Raw genomic sequence first — 24,470 nt, 5'->3', positions numbered from 1 at the left:
AAGAAGGGGGGAAATGGTAGGGGAAAGGGAGAGAGGCAAACCATGAGAGACTCTTGAATGCTGAGAAACAAACTGAGGATTGATGGATGTGGGGGGGAGGGGGGAGATGGGCATGGAGGAGGGCACTTGTGGGGATGAGCACTGGGTGTTATACGGAAACCAATTTGACAATAAACTATTTGTAAAAAAAAGAAAAAAAAAAGAGTACACCTATAATGATAAGCACTGAGTAATGTACAGAACTGTTGAATCACCATATTGTACACCTGAAACTATATAACATAATACTATATGTTAACTATATTGAATTAAAAAAAATTAGTTGCAGGAACTTAATAACAAAAAAGTAATATATTGTCACTGTATAAGAAATTATTCCCAGAGAACTTTTTTTAGGTTGGAATTTGAAGAAGAATTTGTTATGTAATTCCTGGGCAACCCAATCAATGTCCTCAATTACAATATCAAGATACTCTATATCTGATCATAATAAACATAAATGCAAAATTAAGAGTGTTAATTTGGTATAAAATGCAGTAGGTACAAAAAGTCTGTGATTTCTTACCATGTGGTTCTTTCCCAAACTGACCTCTATTATCATTTTCTGGTGTATATTGCCAGAAATATTCTATAAAAATGCAAGAATCTATGTGTATATTTACACATACATTTTTAAACATGATCAGTAACATATTATTCTATGTATTATCCAATTAACTGTTTTTTTTCACTTAAAACTCTATCTTGGGGGGCACCTGGGTGGCTCAATTGGTTAAGCGTCTGACTTCGGCTCAGGTCATGATCTCATGGTTTGTGGGTTCAAGCCTTGCATCGGGCTTTGTGCTGACAGCTAGCTCAGAGCTTGGAGCCTGGTTCAGATTCTGTATCTCCCTCTCTCTCTGACCCTCCCCTGCTCACGCTGTCTCTCTCTCTCAGAAATAAATAAAAAATATTAATAAAAAAAAATCTATCTTGGGAGATCACTCTGTGTCAGAACATAAAAAGGTCCTACATCTTTTTTTATAGCTGCAGAGTATTCATGAATCTATAATAGGATGCCCTATAATTAGTTTTGTTTTAGAGGGTACTTAGGGCCTTTCTAATCTTTTGCTATTATAAACAATGCTGCACTGAATATCCTCAAATGTAACCCCATTTCATAAATGTGCAAGCATGTATTTAACATAAATTCCTAGGGTATGTAAGTTTTTAATTTATTGCTCTTATTATATGTTATACCAACTTATGACCCTACCACTTTCACCATAATGCTTTATCAAACTTTATTTTTGCATATCCAGTTTTGTAAAGGTGTATCAAATATAGTTTTAATTTGATTTCTTTCAGTAAGGTTAAGAATTTTTTCTTTCTTTTTTTAATGTTGTTATTTTTATTTTTGAGAGAGAGAGAGAGAGAGAGAAACAGAGCAAGAGCAGGAGTGGGCAGAGACAAAGGGAGACATAGAATCTGAAGCAGGCTCCAGGCTCTGAGCTGTCAGCAGAGAGCCTGACATGGGGCTCAAACTCTCACAAATTACCAAGATCATGACCTGAGCCAAAGTCCAATGCCTAACCAACTAAGCCACCCAGCTGTGCCAAGTTAAACATTTTTTTTAAGTTTGAAAACCATTTGTATTTCCTCATCTGTAACTTTTTCTTCCTTATTTATAGGACCTCATCCATATTAAAAATGATTGTACTTTGTCATTTATATGGGTTATAAATATATTTTCTCTGTTTATCACTTGTCTTTAAATTTTGTTTATAATGCTTTTGTCATGTAGAAAATATTGAATTTTTTTTGTAGTTAAATTTGTGGATATTTTCTATTATGACTACTGGGGTTTGCTCACTTACAGAGATGATCCCCACTTTAAAATTGGTACTTCAAAATTCTGTTTGATTATATTGTTTTGCAAACTATATATGCATGTGAGTATGTGGAAGGTTCTATTCTTGCTAAAATTCCCTTTCTGTTACTGAGAAACAATTTAAAAAATAAGAAATATGCTTTTATTTTTTATGTGGCAAGATTAGTGTAAGGGAATCCATGGGAAGATAGTAACCTCCTGCTTAATGATTGTAGCAACCTTGGGGGAAGTGCAGACTAATGAGAAGCTACCTCATCCCTCCCACTTCTGACAAGAGAAGCAGGAGAAAGCACCGGAGAAAACCCAAGCTCCTTTTGTAAAATGGCATTAAGATGAGATCTAATTTTATTTTTCAGTGTTTCTGGGTGAGAACCTGCAGGACCTACCAGGACTTAGGGTCATGAAGAGAGGGATAGATGGTGATGTTGCTATTTCCTCTGATTACTCTCCAATAAATGGGCTCATCATTAAGTAATAGCTGAGTGTTAAAAGTGGTTAAATTGATAGGCCAGTGTTAGTGATGGCGGTGTAGGGAGAAGGGGGATAAGCTGTTATTGTTAAGGTTAAGGTCAAACTGTGATAAAATCCTCTGGGGAAGCCAAGGTCACAAAGTATTCAGCCAAAATGTTAACAAGTGGTTAAATGATAGTGGTTGACAACACTGTTGATGGCTCAGAACTGAAACTAGGTCTAGACCCACAGGCAGATAGCTCTTTAGGGTTTGGGCTTATTTAGTGATTGTTAACAATCTTCTTTAAAAAGTAAGTCTTGGAGGCGCCTGGGTGGCTCAGTTGGTTAAGCATCTGACTTTGGCTCAGGTCACTGATCTCACAGTTTGTGGGTTTGAGCCCCGCGTCAGGCTTTGTGACGACGGCTGGCTCAGAGCCTGGAGCCTGTTTCGGATTCTGTGTCTCCCTCTCTCTCTGACCCTCCCCTGCTCACGGTGTCTCTCTCTCTCTCTCTGTCTCAGAAATAAATAAAACATTAAAAAAAAAAAATAAGTCTTGTGTCTTCTTAGTCCTCTAGCTAACTTAGCATCACCTAAAAGAGCATGGTACATATGTTATTAGGCATTTATTAAGTATTTGTGAAATGAGTGAATAGCCAACATGATGACAGCCTACATTTATTGAATGTTCTAAGGAACAGACACAGTTCTAAGTATTTTTTTAATTTCTTTTTTTTAAAGTTATTTATTTTGTGTGTGTGTGTGTGTGACAAAGAGAGAGAGAGAGGAGAGGGAGGGAGAGGGAGAGAGAGAGAGAGAGAGAGAGAGATGGGAGGGGGAGAGCAAGTGAGCGAGCAAGAGAGTGATGGGAGGGGGAGAGAGAATCCCAAGCAGGCTCCACACCGCCAATACAAAGGCTGATATGGGGCTTGAACCCATAAATCACAAGATCATGACCTGAACTGAAACCAAGAGTCAGACACTCAACAACTGAGCCACCCAGGAGCCTCATTTTTAATTTCTTTTTTTTAAGTTTATTTATTTATTTTGAGAGAGAGAGAGATTTTTTTTTTTTAAATCTAATCCTCACAACACCCTTTGAGGTAGTTATTTTTAGGCTCACTCCTCAGACTGAAGACTGAGGTTCAAAAAGTTTACAGAGCTGTGTAGCTGGGTTTGAGTCCTGGCTTGACTGCTTTCTAGCACTTAGCTTGGGCAATAAAGAAAACAAGAAAAAAAGAGACAAAGAGAGTGAATCTATGATTTAAGAGAGGAAAAGACAGAATACAAAAAAGAGGGGAGAAAGTCCTAAAAAAGTCATGTAACAGAATTTTCAAAAGCTGAAGGAAATGTATTTCCAGATCAAAAGGGCACAGTGATTATCCAGCATAATAAATGAAGAAAACATGTATACTAAGGCATTCTAAAAGCTTCAAAAGAGGGAAAAATGGCTACCTATAAAGGAATGACAATCAGATTGGTATTAAATTTCTCATCAGTGACATTGATAATGAAGAAGGAAAATGAGTTTGACCTTACACCTATCTAAACTATCAAATGAGTGTGAGAGCAAAATAAAGATTTTGTCGTATAAGCAAGGACTCAATTTTTACCTCCCTCCAACAAGTGAGAACCAAGAGGATACAAAAGAAATCAAAACTACACACATACTCTCTTCTCTCTCTCTCTCTGCTAATAAACTCAGGGGCTTTATCTAGGTGATGCAAACTTAGTTCCTAGGAAAGGTGGTATAAAGTCAAAGGGGATAGAGATGGAAGACTGCAGATTCCAGTTAGCTTATTATTCACAACAGTGTTTCCTATAGCGTCAGACAGAAATAGTCCTGGCTCAAGGTAAGAAACATAGACTCATGTATACTCAAGATGAAAGAAAGCTTAACACTATTCCTGGTTAGAAGATTAACCTACTTTTACAGATGGACACACCTAAAACCAGAGAGAGAGCAGAAAAAGGTCTTTTGCCTTTCAGTTAGATATGCTGGACATTTTTACACTAATAATCACTTTTTACAACTCTGCAAGGTAGAACCATATTCCTCTTTTACAGGAGAAAACACCACCAAATTTAATGACATGACCAAGATCACAGAGCTAATATGTAATGTTTATACACTTTAATAGTTATTGAATATTTAATAGAATTTTTAGGAATATAAAAACAATAAGATATTTATGCATTAAGGAAGTCATAATCTTTTACAAAACATTTGACAAAGTTCTTGATAGTGATAGATATTCTGGTATTTGTCATGAGATGACTTTAACTTCAATAAGAGAAGAATGAATACCTTAGCTATGAGAATTCAGACTCATAATATATGTCAAATAATGTCCTTTAAGACACTGAAACTGATAAACTAAGAAATGTTTTAGGGGCGCCTGGGTGGCTAAGCATCCAACTCTTGATTTCAGCTCAGGTCATTATCTCACAGTTTGTGAGTTCAAGCTCTGTGTCCTGCTTGGAATTCTCTCTCTCTCTCTCTCTCTCTCTCTCTCTCTCTCCTCCCTCACCCTGCCTCCGTCCTCTGTCCCTTCCCAACCCAAGTAGTCCATGCAATCACGCCCTCTCTCAAAATAAACAAAAAATTTTGAAAAAAGAAATGTTTCATTTGTGGATACTTATAATAGGCCATCCTTATGGAAACGGTTACCTTATACTGGCTCTGGAGCTACTAAATTTATTTCAAAAGGTACCAAGAAATTCAATTAAAAATGAGTTACATATTTTAACTTGATATAACTATTATGATCATGTTACAGGACACTCGAACTATTTAAGTAACAAAATACAAATCTAAGAATCCCAAGAATTGCCTCCTTTACATTTTCATATTTAATTTTGCCTCTTTACATTTTTAGATTTAATGTAAGTATGACCAGTAACGTACTATTTTCGAAGAAGGAAATGCAAATCTCTTACATGTCAGTGACCAGTTGCCATACACGTTTCATAAATTCCTATCTTATATTTACAAACTGACAGAACAATGGGAAAAACTGAACATACAAGTTTACTATTTAGTGAAGAAAAGTTACCTTTCTTTCTCAAGTTCTTCTAAATAACCAGTATTTTCTCTGCTTCCATTTACAAACCCTCTTTTTGGAAACGAACCCATAGGAACAGGACTGCACTCTCCTGAACGGCTAGACACAGATCCTTCACGGCTTCCATAAGAACGGAGGGACATTTTTGGGCGTAGTTTCACTCCAGGAAAATTACTGCTATCTAAATTAAGTTCTAAATAAAAGAGAGACAAGTTTTTATATAACAACTGCTTTAAGTGGTCTAAAATATTGCTAATGCAATTATACTGTCTTAAAAATAAACATATATTCATATTTTAGTCCTCTAATTTTAACCCATGATATAACTGAGTATACATTATATATATTACATAAAACCTGTAGAAGTACTAAATTATGGCAGCTATAGAACAGCAAATTTAGGCAGGGAACAGAGAAAATCCTTATCACAAATACTGATGCTCAGAAATAGTTAATGACTGCTGTTTCCAGGTAGAAATACAATATACACAAATAACTAGTCATCAGAAAAAAAAAAAAAAGGGTTCCCTGCAACTCTAAATTTGTAACAGAGAAAGCCAAGTACACATGACTGAATAAACAATTATTAAGAAACTGAATGACTAAACTTTCAAGTCAGTCTGAATCAGGGGGAAAAGGAGTATGTTAAAGAAAAATCAGACAAAATATCCTTCCTTAGATTCCTACTAAATAATAATATATTTTAGGATCAAAGGTAATTTCTCAGCTAAGTTTCAATTATCATTAAGTACTTTACCTTGTTTTGATATTTGAATTTTTAAACAAAATGAGAAAGATATTATTTCAAAATTGTACTAAAAATGGCTTCTACATGTGATAATCAGTTTCTATATGTGACAAGATAAAGCATTCCTATCCTGGATGGAAGAGAGAAGGACACTATTCTTTCAAGTATGGAAATAAGCCCAGTCTGTTGCATACAGCTTACTAAAGGCCTATTTAGTGACTGGCCTAATAGCAATGGGTTTTAAAAAGAGCTGAAATAATCAAATGAGGAATCTAAAACAGTTTATTCAAATCCAGTTGAATGTTTAACTTCAGGAATGACAAAGAGACATTTTATGTATTTGTATTTTAACAACTAACCGTAATAGAGAAGGCTGTTATACCAATAAAACTGAAACCAACGCTCAAGGGAAACTGTATTTGGATATATGCACCTAATATTGACAGCTGGATCTTAAAAAATTACTTTAAAACGCTTTCAAAAATTCTACCTTTCAGACGCTCTAATAAATCAATCTGTCCAGAAGAAGTCATAGCTTCATCTTCAATACTTCCTTGTAGTTGTTTAAGTACTTCCTGTAAAAAGGAACACAAAACATTAACATGACAAAACTCTAAATAATTTTGTGAGGATATGATACTAAGTTTCTTGGCATTTAGGTAGGCTAGGGAAAAAAATTATTTCAGATAAACTGAAAATGTATCTTAAGCTGTAAAGCACTCTACATATATTACCTATTATTAACTATGAATAATAAATTATATCTCAATAACAGCAGTGATATTTGGAATGATAATGGAGATTATGGGGAGTCTCCATGCAAGATACTGAATGAACAGTTAAGAAACATTATCTATCTCTAACTTTTAAACCAATACAACAAGGTGAATTATTTTCATTTTTCAGATGGGTCAAGCAAAACTCAAATTCCTGCCTAAGCTGCAAAAGCTGGTTATATGTTTAGAACCCGTGTCTCTGATGCCTGCACCAACATGACCATGAAAAACACCAAATTAAAAATTATAGTATGCTGTCTTATGTAACATCCTAGTAAATATTCAAGTTTTTTATATCATATTTAAATATATTCTAGCATACTAATTTATATTTACCAGATACTGAAATGACTGTATGCTTGCTCACTGCCTCCCGACTTCTGAAGCCATTAACTTCTTTCCCATCTAAATCCTTCCCTTGATAAATTTTCCTCAAAGAACGCTGGAAACTGTCATTTTCTACCAGTTTTTCTGCATGTTCCTTAAGTATAATTTAGATTGTATTTGCATATTCTGGGGCATTCCATTCAAGTTCCCAACAAAGTCTCTGTTGACCAGTTAGGCTTCCAAACAGCAAGACAATGTTCTTGAATATGTATGGCCACAATGGGCAGTATTCCCCAAAATGAAAACTGATTCATAAACAGACTGAAAAGGAAATCTGTCAAAAAGTGAATGCAGCAAAAACAACTTTACTGGTTTACCTGGACAGTGACATTATCAACATTTTAATGTTTCTATGTTAACAAGAAATAACCTGCAGACTTACGATCTGGCCTTCAAATAACAGACCATGTTGGTAGTTGAAAGGCTTTGAAAAATACATGTGGGAACATGGAGGTGATAGATACTCATGTTTAGATTATTAAGACCAAAATGTATCACATCTGTGGGACAGGAACGAATGCGTACAGTGAGGTGATCCTTGAATGAGTACTCTAAAATGTCTACTATAAACTTCAGGACGTGTTCCTTCCATAAAGTTTGAGAACTACTGTTCTAGGCTATCTGTGTTTCTCAGAATCTCAATTCTCCTTCCATCTACTCACACTACTTGTAGTACTTCAATGGCTATTTAAATTTACCCCTATTTCTTATACTCCCCAGCCTCACAATTCAACAACTATCCTTCAGGTAACTTCAAATTATATGTCTCTAATGAACTGCAAACTTTAGATTCACTTTCTCAATTTGACTGACAGATGCTTTACATCTGGATGGTATACACTTCATAAGTAAATGTCCAGAACTATCATTTTGTGCCACTACAGCCTGTTCTCTGCCTTGTATCCTCTTAAATGGAAACAGCCTTTTCTTCCTCTTAGGCTCAAGTCCTTAGCATCACCTCCTTCATATCACACATCAGTTATCAAATTCTGTCTTCAACCTCTAGCATCTCTTAGAACCATCTCTTTTCTATTCTTACCTGGTAACTAACCCTTTCAAAACTATTAAATAATCTCCTGTGTGGTCCTACCATGCATAGAACTATCAGACTAAGCCTTTTAAAGCACAGTTCTGATCAGGTCTCCATACAAGATTCTTCTCCACAGCCTGCAGTGGTGGGTCTGAAACTTCAGTTTGGATCCGAATCACCTGAAGAGCTTATTGCAATATAGACTGCTCATTCAGTAAGCCTGGGATAGAGGTGAAAATCTCATTTCTTTTTTCTTTTCTTTTTTAAAATGTTTTTATTTATTTCTGAGAGAGAGAGAGAGACAGACAGACAGACAGCATGAGCAGGGGAGGGTCAGAGAGAGAGGGAGATACAGAATCTGAACCAGGGTCCAGGCACTGAGCTAGCTGTCAGCACAGAGCCCGAAGTGGGGCTCAAAACCACGAACCGTGAGAGCCAAAGTCGGATGCTTAACTGACTGAGCCACCCAGGAGCCCCGAAAATCTCATTTTCAACACGTTTCCAGGTGATGCTGATGCTGAAAACCCCAGGGCATCCAGATGTTAACAGTGGTATTCGAAGAAGCTGGGGTTACAAGCAATTTTTTCATATTTTTGGTTTTTTTGTTTTCNCTGTTTTTAGAAAAGGTACGAAGATAAAAAAGTTCAAAAAGAACTAAAAGAGATCCTTGGCATGTCACAGGACATATGCCTCATTTTTCAAAACTAAAAATAATGAGCAAAAAATTAAAATAAAATAAAAATCCAATGATAATGGCATGTAAACTTGGATATCCAACAATAAAAATTAACTAAACTTATTTTCATAAGTTTATGGCTATTATATAATTGCCATATATATATAATAAATATAATTATAATTAGCCATATAATAGAATACCATACAACTATAATATTATGAATTACTGATATGAAAAGTTTATTATACATAAAATTAAAAACAATTTTTTAAAATGTTTATTTTTGAGAGAGACAGCATAGCGGGGGAGGGGCAGAGGGTGAGGGAGACACAGAATCCAAAGCAAGCTCCAGGCTCTGAGCTGTCAGCACAGAACCTGATGTGGGGTTTGAACCTGTGAACTGCAAGATCATGACCTGAGCCAAAATTGGATGCTTAACCAACGGAGCCACCCAGGCACTCCAGCACATAAAATTTCTAAAAAGCATGCTGCGAAATGTAATCCTATCAAATGCATGCCTGCACAGAATGTGCAGAGAGAAAAATTTACATGCGGTCAAAGGTTACCCGATAAAAAAAGAATTTTTAATGGATGATTTGATATCTTTTTGTTGGCCTCTATTTCTTAATTTTTAAAAATATTGAATATGCAAATTTGTAATAAGAGCTTCTTCAAAAAGTGTCTATACATATTGTTAGAAATTTATTGAAGGGCATCTGGGTGGGTGGCTTAGTCGGTTAAGTACATGACTTTAGCTCAGGTCACGATCTTGCAGTTCATGAGTTCAAGCCCACATCAGGCTCTGTACTAACAGCAGGAAGCTTGCTTCCAAGCCTCTCTCTCTCTCTGTCCTGCCCCTCCCTCATTTGTTCACTCTCGCAAAAATAAACATTAAAAAAGAAATCTATTGATATAAGCTATAACCATAGAGGCAAATAAAATTATTGAAATTTAAGGTTTAAAAAAAAGTTTCGAGACTTTCAATTAGTTTGGCATGTTTGTGAACTTCATATAAATGGAATCATACAACATATAGTCTTTTGTGTCTCATGTTTTTTGCTCACCAAACATTTATGAGATTCATCCATGCTGTTGCATGTATCAATTAACTTTTCAATGCTGTGTAGCAGTCAACTGTATGAATAAAACCCCAAATGATTTATCCTTTATCCTCATGGTTGGCATTTGGGTTGCTACTACTTTGGAGGCTATTATGAAGAATGCTACTATGCACATTCCTGCATATACCTTTGAGTGAACACTTGTAGTCACGTCTCTTGAGTATATATCTGGGTGTCAAAATGGTAAGTCATAGGATTTAACTTAAAAGAAACTGCCTAACTGTTTTTCAACCTGGCTGTACTATTTTATACTCCTACCTGCAATGTATGAGCATCCTGATGTTCCACAGTTTTCATGATCAGTCTTTTTTTTTTAATATTTATTTATTTTTAAGGTGGAGGGGGGAGAGGAACAGAGAGAGAGGGAGACACAGAATCTGCAGCAGGCTCCAGGTTCTGAACTGTCAGCAGAGTCCGATGTGAGAATCGAATTCATAGACCATGAGATCATGACCTGAGCCAAAGTTGGCTGCTTAACCAACTGAACCACCCAGGCACCCCAATCAGTCTTTTTAATTTTAGTGATTTGAGTGGAGTGAAATGACATTTGCATTTCCCTGATGATGAAGAATGCTGAATCCCTTTCCATGTGCTTACTGGCCATATATCTTTCTTCTTGAATGGTCTTTTCAAGCTTTTGGCCATTTTTTTAAATAGGACTTTTTTTTTTTTTGTTACTGGTTTGCAAAAATTCTTTATCTGTACTGAGTCTTCATTAGATTAAAACTGTAAATGTTTTATTCTAATCCATGGCTTGCCTTTTCATTTTCTTAATCAAGTTTTTAAAAAAGATTTAAATTTAGCTTTTAATTTGAAGTCCATTTTGTATCTTTGTTTAGTCCTTTATGTGTCCTAAGAAATCTTGCCTACCCCAAAGTCACAAAGATGTTGTCCTATATTTTCTTCTAAAGCCATAACAGAAGTTTTTGGTTTTAATGTATTATGTTTTTCTTTTATGGTCAGTACTTTGTCATTCTATTTAAGAAATCTTTGCCTACTTTAAAAACATGAAGCCGTTCCCTATGTTTCCTTCCGGAAGCCACAATTTAGTCTTTCACACTTAGGTTGATAATCTAACTTGAATTAATTTTTGGATAGGATATGAGCTAGGGCTCTGAGCTCTTTTTTTACTTTTTCTTTATACAAATATTTAATTGCCCCTGAACCATTTATTGAAAAAACCACTCTTTCCCCAGTGAAGTGCAGGGATGCCTTGGTCATAAGTTAAGTGACCACATACATATGGCTATTTTTCCCAACTCTATATCCACTAGTCTACTAGTCTAATCTATTACCACATTTTAGTAATTGTGCAACTTTACACTAATTCTCAGCCACTATCTCTTTAAAAATTACTCTTGCTCCATTTTCTTCTCCTGCCCCTTCTGACTCTTCATTTATATTTGCCTGTATCTATCTGCCTGTGTGCGGGGCTTGAACCCATGAACTGTGAGATCATGACCCGAGCCGAAGTCGGATGCTTAACTGACTGAGCCACCCAGGGGCCCCTATCTTTCTGTGCTTTAGTTTGGATATTTTCTATTGACTTTTCTAATATGTTCACTAATTCTGTATTCTCATTACTTCATTAATTCTGTGTTTATAAGCCCATCCAATAAGTTATTAGCAAAACTATTTTTAGGTTCTAAAATATCTTTCTTTTTAATTATAGATTACAATTCTTTGTCTAAATTTCCTGACTTTTCATCCACTTTAACCATCTTTTCTTTTTCTCAAGAAATTTACAATAATTACATTAAAATCTTTCCTAATTCCAACATCTGGATCACCTTTAGATTTGTTTCTACTATCTGTTCTCTTGATTTATCATTTTCATTTCTTGCATTTCTTGTAACTTTAGCTGTATGCCAATTATTATGTATACAAGAACAAGAGAGACTTAAGACATTTTTCCTTAGTGTTTGCCTTTTCCACTATTGGGGTCTGATCTCCTCCATCCAGTTAGGAACTAAAAATGGGCTGCAAAATTTACATCGATTTGATTTGCCAAGTTCTATAAATGTGTCTCTTCTCTAAATTTAGACTGAAAATAATACAGGCTTCTGTCCCTCAGCTCTTAGCCTCCTTCCCTATACAGCTCCCAAATCTGATATTTATCTTGAAAGGAAAACTGGCCATATATGGTACAGGATCCCTACCTTTAGTAAGTCTGTGTCTTTCAACTATTTCAAGATTAAAGAATATTTCGCTTTGCTCCTCTAGCTCAGCCTTATTCTCAGGTGGTGCCTGACTCCTTAGCCCTTAAAGTTCTGTCCCTTGGAAGTAGTGAGCTTAGCTCTTTGATCTCCTGCCCTGCAAACTTAAAAGTCTGGCAAATGTCTTGAGAAGACCTCCTGTGTGAAAGTAATGTGTCCTTCCCTCAGCAGGGCTTTGCTTCCCATACTCCGCTTTCCAAGTCCATCCCCAGCATCCTTCACTGGCCTCAGGCAATGCTCCATGGGGAAAACTAGCCATGCATTTGGAGCTCCTCTATATGTCAGTACTTCACATCTGCCCACATGTTTGTCAAGGGTTGCAACAGTTTCTTTCCTCCAATGAAGTCCTGCCTGTGCCAATGATTAACAGCAGTCTGTATTCAGAATCAACAAATATTCATGGGGAAGAAAATCACCAGCGAACTCAGCTCATCTAGAAAGGGATCTTTCCTCTTATGAATTTTAGTTAATATACTCCTTGATGACTCCACAGTTTTCCAAGGTCTTTTAAAGTATGAATTTTGTATTTTATCCAGTGTTTCTTAGTTGTTGCAGTAAGAATGACTGCCTAGGGCTGAGTACTGCATACAACCTTAAAGAAGTAGTCCTCACTTTCAAAGACTTAAAACAAATAAACATGTAACACAACTGCAAAACAATTGTAAATAAAATATTTCAGAAAAAGTTTTGAGAAATGGCAGTTTTTAAAATTACTATGTAATTTAGAAGGAGAGAATATTCATTTGCATTTATAAATCCTGGATATTTGGTTTTAAAAGATTATTTATATTCTATAACTGCACATTTTAAAAAGTACTTTAAGATTTTGGAAACATTAAAGGATTATTTATTAGAGGTGAAATGTTCTGTGGTGCTATCAGTGAAAAGAAAATATTTACCAGTGAATAACTATGCCATTTCAAGGAGGTTGTTACTTGACTCACTTCTGTTTCTATCAGTATATCAGTTATATATTCTTTTTATTAACCAAACACATTTATTAATTAAATCTTCCAAGTAAGTTATGAAATATGTCAATCTGAGTCTTTATTTCTAATTGTTTCTTATACTCTGAAAATAAGATACTCTACATGTATACGGTTTTGAAGTTATACAATTTATAAAGTTTCATTCTGACAAAATACAACAAAGATATAAATGGCTCATTAAAAATTTACCTACAGATAATTTTTCTATACCAAGACATCTCTCAGTTTAAAGGCTTCACATCTCTACATGGCCATATTTATCTTGCTGCTATGCTCAGAATTTTATTTGTTAAATTGTTATTTTTTTTTTAAGAGTGAGAGATAAAGTGTGAGGGGGGGTGGGGAGGAGAGAATCTTAAGCAGGCTCCATGCTCAGTGTGAAGCCAGATGCAGGGCTCAATCCCACGACCTTGGGATCATGAGCTGAGCCCAAATCAAGAGTCGGAGACTCAACTAACTAGCCACCCAGCCACCTGTATGCTCAGCATTTTAAAGTAAATCAAGTTGACTTCTAGCCCTGGAATAAATACTACAGTACATAATGTCTTTTAAATTTAGCTATAATCCTGCATTTATCTGTTTCCAGGTCATCTAAATCCCATGCAATCTCTATTTTATTTTGCCACATATATATATATTTTTTACAGAAAATGTCAAACATATACCTAGTATGGAGAACATTATAGCAAACTCCCATGCATCCTCATATTCTGCCTCAATAATTACCAACTCATGATCTTGTTTCACCTATACCCACACCCACTTCCTCTATTTCCCTCCCTGACTCAAATTTATTTGGAAAACAAATCTCAGACATCATAGTATTTCTTCTATAAGTAATTCAGTACATATATTTAAACAGGAAATCTTTCTAAATCATAATGCCATCATTATACCTAAAAAATAAACTTTTCTTTAATGTTTTCAAATATACAGTCAGGGTTCACATTTCCTTAACTGTTGTACACATATTTCTCTGTCACACACACACACAAAATATTTTTATAGCTTATTTGTATCAGTGCCTTGTTAACAACAGCAAAGCAGTATTCTTTTTTGCCACTAGATGGTACTGCTGTGTAAATTTCAGAAATCCTTAAATAATCTAGTTGAAGGCCCACCTTGCCTTTCTTTGGGGTAAACAGGTTAATGAGGAGGAAACATCATTCAAGGTTATATAATGTATTCCAAAGAATAAGTGATTTTGAGATAAATAACTACTGTTTTGGATTAACTTTAATCCAATGGAGGAAGTGCCAGTGTCTCCAAGTGTCTTTTCACAAATCAATATTCTAAGACAAAACAAATGGTCATGGTTCATGCTCTTGAACAGCTTGAAGCATCTTAGAAGAACTACATAATAATTTCATTATAAGGTTGTAACTGCTTTGATACCATATGCCCAATCCTAAAGAATTATGTGGATGTCTTTGCAAAGATGTCTGCAGAAGCACTTGCTGAGTAATAATCAACTCATGGTTGAATTTAGACATACCTTAAGTGTCAATTATTCCTGATGTATAATATTATACCACATGGATAAGTGGTCAACCTTAAATTCCACTGTAGAAATTTAAGGGTCTGAATTGTATTGTTATTCTGAGACATTCCACTTGCATCTCCAGCATGCAGATGGGCATAAGGGTAGGTTAAAATGTGTCCCAAAAATTAATTCCTAATTTCCTCAAATAGTTAAGTAAAAACTTAAAAGCGATCTCAGAATTATGTACTATAAAGCAGGTATCTAGATAGGCCTGCCAAGAGGAGTTCTTTGTAAAATATACTTCCCAAAGTAGATGAAAGAGTAGTCCTGTTGGGAATTTAATTCTGTATCTTCAAACTTTTAAAACCACATGCTATGCACAATAATTTTAGATATATTGTGTTGATTATTGTTAAAATAGCAAACTAATCTTTTTCAACCTATTAGATAACTGATTTGTTTTTAATATCACCTACAGTTCATGGTGAGAAAACATGTTTGTTTAAAGTCTACCTTATGTCCAAAAGGACTGGAAGTAGGTATCTTGGAGATCTGTCATTGCTGAAGACAGTTTTTACACACAGAAATAGGTGTGTAATTAGAATAGAAAAGATTTATAGATAGACAGAATCGTACACATGAGTAAAAGGTTGAACTGTTATGATTTGACTATAAAGGGAAAGAGAGGAGCAAAAGTAGTTCAGTGATGTACAGAAGCTTGAAGAATAAAGGTGACCTCAAAATGCATAGAAAAAGAACAAGAAGAAAATAGGAAATAAATAAGAGTAGTGGACAGATAGGAAGAACAGGGTCAGGCACCCGGATGCTAAAATTGCCAAGAGGCAGAAACAACACGAAGCAGGAAGAGTTTTTAAAAGAGAAAGAGGTTAACAGTTTTGTCGATGATCTCCAAAATTTATAAAGTTATTAAGTTCAGTGAGAAGATTAATCTGCCTAAGTAACTGGAAATTAAAATAGCTAAAATTTCAACCTCAATTATTTTGAAATTAGAACATATCTTTTCCACTGTAGACTGAATATTTTGTAACTTTTCACAACTTTTCAATGCTATTTGGCAAGCCAATTTCAGGACTTGAAGGAGCCAGGGAAATCATCTAGGCCACTATGATGCCTGTATTTTCTAAATAAGGCGCCTTAAGTCCAGAAGCGTTCCTAACGGTGATATAACTTGACTTGTGGCAAAACAAGGAATAGGACCAGGTACTGACTTTCAGTTCTGGACTCTTCCCCCTGGGAACTGAGTTTTTCTTGAACATTTATCACTGTAGTACTTAAGTGGAGACAAGATCTAGACAGTTGGGGAGGAAGACTATTGTTAATAATTGAGGTATACTCTAAAGTTGTGAGACTAGTTTCTGTGAATTACACAGAATACCCAGCCTCAGCAGAGTGATACTAAACTTGGTCTCTTATTTTTAAGCTTAAAAACAACTAAGAACTAACTAGTAATTGGGGGTTTACGATTATTTTCTCTATATGATATGCTGGATTAATACATTTTGTTCAAAACACACATGCTAACTTTTCCAAGAAGGAGTTTACATATTACTGCTTCACTTAAAATACAATTTTAAGTGCAGATTCTAACCCCAAGTTTATAGGAGGGTATACTGAATAAAAATGGATAAACTACAATTAAAAGTTAGTCTTGATACCTTCATATTAGATGCCTCAGTTTCCAGTTTTGTAAGATGATTGGAATTATCTTCTAGCTCTTGTCGAAGATTTGAGTTCTCCATCTTCAGTGCCTCAACTTGCTTTAACAACTGATCATATGAAGCTGCAGCCATCCTTGGCTACCCTTGGACCTATAAGGTTAAAAAGGATTTTGAAATTCACTACTAAAAAATATTGTGGCTGCTTGTTTAAAAAGAAAGGGATAAAGAAACAAAACTCTGGAGATATTTAATAAGAACTGTGTTAATATGGTAGTAATGTCTCAAACCAATATTGTTCAAGGAGCATCATCTTTCTAAGAGGATGAAACACTGGAGTCTCAGCTGAAGACAAGGAGGAATAAAATAGAAGAGGACCTCAGTAGTATTTGATTACATCTGCCTTTTCACAGGTGGATGAGATTTCTGTCAAGTTAGGATTTTTTTCAAAGATACTTTAACTGGTCTTACAGGCAAAACTTATGTAATGAAGTATAATCACTGATAAGAAATTTATATTGGTAACATTATTTATGAATTTTGCCCAACAGCTACATAATTTTAAAGCCAGAGTGAATTAATGAGATTAGGTATTACATTTTGTCACTTTTATAGAAAGCTAGTCTTAACTATCATCCATGAGAAGTAGTTTTGAACTTCCAAGAAGACCTCATTAAAAAGGAAGCCATTTAACAGAACGAATACTAATGACAGCACTAGATTGAGACCTCAAATCTTTCTGATAGGAAGATGAAAAATAAGAATTACTAATACAAAATTCTATTACATTTATTCAAAAAGATGAATATATTAGGCCATGCAATAGCATATGTGGACCCACTGTGCTCAGACTGAGGCCAAAAGACACTTAAAGAAAACTGACGTTTAGAAGTAGAAATTGTCAAAGAGAAGTGATGTACAGTCTGGCAATTAATTACATCACTGAAAGAAAAGAAAGATATAGAAGATAGCTAGGTAGTAAGAGGTCCGTAATATGAAGAATTACAGATTGCTAAGAGTTAATTAAGACTAACCAAGTTCAGAAGACCCAGATTCTCTTTTCAGTTTAATCCCAAACACAATTTAGAATAAATAAAATTCTGCCTATCAATTCTTTTAGAACTAAAAAGTATTACAAAAGTTTGTTTATAAATGATACTTAAAGATCTTGACATAAGATGCTTCTGGATTAAAATCCACTACACAAACTAAGGCAGCCAGGTCACTAACTAGTCAAGACAGTACTGGAGTTCAGCAACTGGAAGGCCCTTAACAAGGAAAGTCAAAGGACTCACATTTAGTCACTTCTTTGAGTTAATGATACATCCGGTGCAAGCCATTATCATCTGAGGAGGAAAGTGAGTCGTGAGAGGTGGGCAATCACTGACAAAAGTCTTTAGGATGGAAAACAATGAGAACTAGATTTGTATTTGGAGACCCAAGTCTTAATTGCAGGCTTGGTCATGGTTTAATCTTTGCCCCTTCATTTTAATTCCTTTCACCATTTGTAAAATGGTTATCTACTATCTGCACAAGTACAATTTACAGGGATACTGTTAGTGCTCTCTTCAGCAGGACATATACCACAGGGATACGGTTAGAATTAAGTAAGAAAAGGCAAGTTAAAAACAAAACTGCTATGTAGGTATACGTCATAAAAAGATGTAACTTTTTATGTAACATGTAACATATCTTACTTAGTATGAGCCAATGTCAATCTACAGTTTTAAGCTTCTGTCCCTTGACCAAAGGACAAGAGGTAAAGAAGTATTTCAGCCACTTGAAAAGTAAAGACCCATCTCAAAAATGAAGAAGAAAATCATAGGTATGATCATTTACTTGCTTTACATCATCCCATTAACTAGCAGGTCTGAAAATATATAGAACATTAAAAACCATGTAGCAGAAGTGGGAAACTGACAGAATTTAATAGCACAAGCCCTAAAATTCTTTATTTCAAATAAAATTTTAACAGGCAAGTTTGCACTAAAATAATAAGATATAAAAGGTAATTAACACTGGGAAAGAGACAGGTATACACAGGTATATGAAGACATGGAGACCTCATGCAACCACAGAAAGCCAGATGGGCAAAATGAACATAGATAGACTAAGCAGTCTTTATTGAAGGGAAAAAAATTCAACCTTTCATATGCATAATTAAAATATCTGAACAGCTCTCCCCCCACACGCCCCACCCCCGAATCACAATCATGAAAGTCATTTCTGCTCTAGAAAGCAGGGTATTTCATATAATTTGATTGAAACAAGAAGATGTTTCATGGAATAATACTCTCTTGTATCCTTTTAAATTGTTGCAACCATTCTTCCCTAACTTGAAATTGCTTGATGCAAAATTTGGGAAATCATAAATTTACTTTAGAACACCTTTTATACAATCATTAGAATTTCATACCAAATAGATATTAACAAGTCACTCAACAACATTAAAAAATCAAAATTTATCTCATGAAATGAATAAAACCTCTGAATCTTTCACTTAAATGAGAGTATGCAAACATCCCAATTTGGTTTTTTTGTAGTCAAGATGCCCATTAGAGAGATCTTCACCCCATAAGAGAAAGGTAGGAGAAAAGAAAGAAAAGGGTCCGTTTTTAGACTTTCATCCAAATGTTCACTGAAAAACAAACTTACAAGTATCCTAAGAAATTAATGCAAGGAGGAAGAAAGTTTCAGGCTGGCAAGAGATATTCAAATAGAATTCAATTTGGAGTTAACATTATTACTAATGTAAGAAATCTCGGATCACTTTTTTTTTAAATCAATGAAAGTGTTCTTATTGTTTTGTTTTGATACATTAAAAATATGTATTTGCTCTCACTCTTAGCTGGCACTAAGATAGTACCAACAGAAAAAAAGCAAAAGAATCCTAAAAGACTACTTTGTTCAACTGTATGTAAACAAACTTGAAAACTTAAGTAGATAATTGTCTAGAAAATGTAATGAATCAAAACTAACACCAAAGAGAAAGAAAATCTAAAATTTACAACAAAAATCACTATTAGAAACTCGCCATCATTCAACGTACTAATAGATCTACAAGGAAAAAAAATATGATCATGTCAAGGGTGATGAAAAGATGTTCTACAAATACAGTTGTCCATTCTTGGTTGAGAACCCTGAACATAAAAGGACTCTTCTTTAACATGACTGATATCAGCCCCAAAGCTAGCACCATACTCAATAGGAAAACAGTAGATCTATTTCCAAAGTCAGAGGAAGCCCACTGTTACCCCTGTTACTCACTATACTAGAGTAATGAAGTTAGAAGGAATACAATTGGCAGATGACATAATTATATACCTAGAATATCCCAAAGAATCAACTATATGTTACTATAACACAGTAATTTAGTGTAGTCCAAAATATACAGAAGTCTTTCCTTTTTATGTGCAAAGAGAAAACAGAAGATGAAATGGAAGGAAAGGTCCTTTTTATAATTTTTAGGAATATAAAATACTTAGGCATAAACTGAACAAAAAGCGTCCAAAACATATGAGGAAAAGTATAAACATATTTTGTTCATGTACATAAAGATTCAGTATCATGAAGATATCATTTCCCCCAACTTAATTTATAAATCTTATAGAGTCCCATAAAAATGCTACATAAGGTTTGTTTTCATTTTGTTTTCTGTAGCTAGGCATTTGGAAAAACAAGCAATAAACGGAAAACATGCAAAGAGAATAGAAGGAATAGAACGACCACATATTAAAATATTGTATAAAGCCTTTATAAATAAAACAATATATAGTTAACTGCACTGTACTAATAAGTTCATTTTTTAGTCCTGGTACTTGTACTGTGAATATGTAAGATGTTAACATATCTTAAGGGTATACAGGAGTATAAGGGTCTACAGGAACTCACTACACTATTTTTCCAACTCTTTTCTTAGTCCAAAGTCATTTTTTTAGGTGCCTGGGGGGCTCAGCTAGTTGAGCATCTGACTTTGGCTCAGGTCATGATCTCACAGTTTTTGAGTTCAAGCCCTGCATCGGGCTCTGTGCTGACAGCTCTAAGCCTGGAGCCTGCTTCAGATTCTATGTCTCCCTCTCTCTCTCTGTCTCTCCCCAGCTTGTGCTCTCCTTCGAAAATAAATAAATTTATTCTTAAAAGTTTTTTTTTTTTAAACGTTTTTAAAAGCTAGGATACTGTCATATGAATAGGTCAACCATGGGAACATGCACACACACACACACACACACACACACACACACACGTCCATTAAGTAAATATATATAAATTCAGTCATAATGAAGGTAGCATTTCAAATACATGTGAAAATATGGGTGGTAGATAAGGGCATTGGGCAAAAGGGCAGCCATAAGAAAATGGATAAGATTGCATCTACTCCTCATATTACACACTAAGATGAATCAGAGAAGAAATGGAGATTTAAATGTTTAAGAACATTACAACACACTTAAATTATGGAAGCAGTTTTGTTTTTCAATTAAAGATATTTAAATGGAATATACCCTCTTTCGAGGAGTTCTCTGATGATGCCTGTTACTAGATAGAGTAGGAATAAAAGATCAGGCAGGTTACTTCAAGCAAGTGAGCAACTTTTTATTTGGTATAAAAGCATAACTACTTTTAAATAAATACGATACAATCATACATTGGAATACTACACTGCATCAAAAAGAATGAAGTTGATGTTAAGAAAGAAAAAAGGCAAAAAAACACCCCCAAAGAGCGTAGGTCGTTGTGTCTCATCCTGTTATATTAAAAGAACTGTGTAAGGATAAAAAATGTCACTGAAAGGGTATATAAAAATACAGTCATTGTTTCTAGAAAAAAAAGGTCTGAGGTCTGCTGAGAAGCCTTTTCTGATACCTTTTAGTACAGTTTGAAGATCAAAGCAAAAAGTTGGTTCTCTGAAAAGGCTAAATAGAATTAGAGAGAAGACCAAACACAGAATATGAACAAAATTTGGAAGGAGGGAGGTGCTGATTTAAGAAGAAATAGAAAATCTTAATAGTTCTGTAATTATTAAAAAATTAGAGCAGTAAATATTTTCTCCCTTCTCCCAACACAAAAAGACTCCAGATCCAAACAGTTTTACATATACCTTCTACCAAACATTTAAGAAACAAATCATTCCAACTTTATAAAACTTTCCCAGGAATAGAAATTGTCAATACACATTCTATCAGGCCAATATACTGTAATATAAAAGTCAAAGGTAGTGTGAAAAATAATTATGGCTATCATTATCATGAATATTGATACAAAAATCATGAACAAAGTGTCAAGAAACAGAATATATTAGTATACAGTAAAGAAACTATAGTAGAATCAGGCTGAGTTCTCCTATGCAAGGATAGTTTAATGTTAGATCATTTATGTGTCATTCACTACATTAAAATATTAAAGAAGAAAAATCATATGATCATCTCAATAGACAAAGAAAAAAATATTTTATAAAAGTCATTAACTATGCAAGAAAAAAAACTCTTAATAAACTAGAAACAGAATGGAAGCTGGCAAAAAGCTACAGTAAACATTTTTTTTCAAATTTACTTTTGAGAGAGAGAGAGAGACACAGAGCGAGTGGGGGAGGGACAGAGAGAGAGAGGGAGACACAGAATCTGAAGCAGGCTCCAGGCTCTGAGCTGTCAGCACAGAACCTGATGCAGGGCTCAAACTCACGAGCTGTGAGATCATGACCTGAGTGCAAGTCGGACGCCCAACTGACTGAGTCACCAAGGCGCCCCTACAGTAAACATTTTTAATAGTGAGATGTCAGGGGCATTCTTTTTAAACTTAAGAATAAGATAAGGATGTCTACTATTACCACTTTTATTCAACACAATCCTTGAAGTCCTAATTACTAATTAGCACAGTAAATTTTTAGAAAGAATGAGGAAAGGGGTTAAAAAAGGAGAAAATCTTAAATATGAAAATTTAACAAGTTTTTCAGATACAAAAATCAATATACCAAAAACAAGTTTTAATTCCAAGCAGAGTCCTCACCTATTTTTAATTCTTCTTCTTCTTTTTTTTAATTTGAGAGAGAGAAAAAGAGAATGCACGAGCAGGGAAAAGGGGCAGAGGGAAAGAGAGAGAATCTTAAGCAGGCTCCATGCTAAGTGCAGAACCTAATGTGGGGCTCAATCCCACAACCCTGGGGTCATGACCTGAGCCAAAAGAAAAAGTCAGACACTCAACCAACTAAGCCACCCTGGCACTCCAATTCTTTTCTCTTTATTTAACAATCAAGGCAGGTCCTTATCTTCCATTCTACTTCTCTTTCTATTCTCTACTAAGACCCAATAGGTGATGATATTTAGTTTCCTATCTGCTATATTCTTTGCTCAATCCTTCCTTTCCTTACATTCTGTAAATGGCTAATTACTTTGGCTGGACTCTACCAAGTCTATTCTCAGCAAGGACAAGCTCTAAGATGGCCACCAAAATTACCTGAATTGGCAAACATTTTCTGCAAAGGCTTTATGGGCCCTAAGATTTCTGTCAAAATCACCTTTGCTGTTTTAACACAAAAGCAGCCACAGATAATATATAAATAAATGGGCATAACCACATTTCAATAAAACTCAGTTTACAAAAACAATGGTAGTTTGCTGACACTTGGCTCAGAACATTAATTTCCAATTCTGGTTTTTAAACACTCCAAGGTAGCCCAGATAATTTCAAAGGCTATTGAAAAATTCTCAAGATTAGGATTTCACATTTATTTAATTAAAAAAAATTATTTCTGAGAGAGAGAGACAGCATAAGCTGGGGAGGGTCAGAGAGAGGGAGACGCAGAATCCGAAGACAGGCTCCAAGCTCTGAACTAGCTGTCAGCACAGAGCCCGATGCGGGGCTCGAACCCACGAACTGTGAGATCATGACCTGAGCCGAAGTCAGACGCTTAACCGACTGAGCCACCCAGGCGCCCCTAGTATTTCACTTTTAAATAAGACGAAATAACCTGCTATGCTGGAAAGAATAGAGAACTAGGAAGTTTTAAGGTCCTTGATTAATTTTCAGCAATCATTTTTAATTTCCATGATTTCTTCATCTTCCAGAAATTTGCTGCAATCTCTATTTGGCTCCCTCTCACTCTATGGCATTATAAGTACATATCTTAAAAAAAAAATTTTTTTTTTACTATCACTTAAATGAGGTCTTAGGAGAAAGAGGTGATAAATGCCAGTGATTAATATACTAGCTGGTATGAGAAATTCCATATTTACATTAAGGTGCTGAATTCATATAGAATTGCTACTTTTACATATGGTATGAGTATAATGCTTTAACTTTATGGTCTCCCATAAAGATAACCAATTACATCAGCACTGTTTATTAAACAAAACATTTCCTTTCCACTGAACAGAAATGTTGTTTCTTATCATTTGCTAAATTCTCATGTATACTTAAAACTGTTACTGCATTACATTTCTATTAATTTGAGGTAGATTATATTTCTATGATACTAAATCTAACCTCATTCTGTCATAAATAAATCAAGTCCTTCAATAAAATTTTCTACTTTTCTTCAAGAAATGTTCCTATGCCTTTTCTATCAAATTTCTGGTTTTTTTGTTGTTGTTTGACTTGCCATGAATAAACACCATTCCATTCCAGATATTGCTAATCTCAGTAAGAACTGATTTTATTTAATACATAATACATTTTATGCATCCACCTTCTCAAATTATCCCATGAATTCTAATAGTTTTTCTAGTAGATTTTCTGGGTTTAATTATCTAATATATAAGTAAAGATAATTTTTGTCTCTTCTTTCCCGGTATTTACTCTTCATTTCTTTTTCTTATCTTGTTAGATTGAAACTTCAAAATAATGCTGAAGAGTGATCTTATCCCTTATTTTAATAGGAATAGTTTAGTGCTTCACCATTTTATAGTCTTACTCTTAAGATTTCAGTAAATAATTTTTAGGTGTCATCTTTTTTAGTTTTTATTATTTGATTCATTAATAGCTCACTT

The 24,470-nt window shown here is 34.7% G+C and overlaps 1 protein-coding gene across 9 annotated transcripts in view; it reads right to left on the bottom strand.

Annotated features, from left to right (window-relative positions):
- The window catches only part of APC (APC regulator of Wnt signaling pathway), a 143,696-nt gene that overhangs the window by 62,388 nt on the left and 56,838 nt on the right, over positions 1–24,470 (bottom strand). For 6 of the 9 annotated variants that reach the window (XM_077757189.1, XM_077757187.1, XM_077757190.1 and 3 more), the window contains exons 2-4: positions 16,489–16,641; positions 6,622–6,706; positions 5,375–5,576 (exon numbers count right to left, since the gene is read on the bottom strand). In XM_077757189.1, coding sequence (XP_077613315.1) covers positions 5,375–5,576; positions 6,622–6,706; positions 16,489–16,623 — 422 coding nt within the window. In that variant the 5' untranslated portion in view covers positions 16,624–16,641. The remainder of the gene's footprint in view (positions 1–5,374; positions 5,577–6,621; positions 6,707–16,488; positions 16,642–24,470) is intronic. The other 3 variants (XM_077757193.1, XM_077757194.1, XM_077757195.1) reach the window with 1 other exon arrangement.

The sequence above is a fragment of the Crocuta crocuta genome, unplaced genomic scaffold (genome assembly GCF_008692635.1).
Source record: "Crocuta crocuta isolate KB4526 unplaced genomic scaffold, BGI_CrCroc_1.0 scaffold131, whole genome shotgun sequence".
Classification (NCBI taxonomy): domain Eukaryota; kingdom Metazoa; phylum Chordata; class Mammalia; order Carnivora; family Hyaenidae; genus Crocuta; species Crocuta crocuta.
Note: the sequence above shows the minus strand (reverse complement) of the source record. Positions and strands in the feature narration are given on the sequence as shown.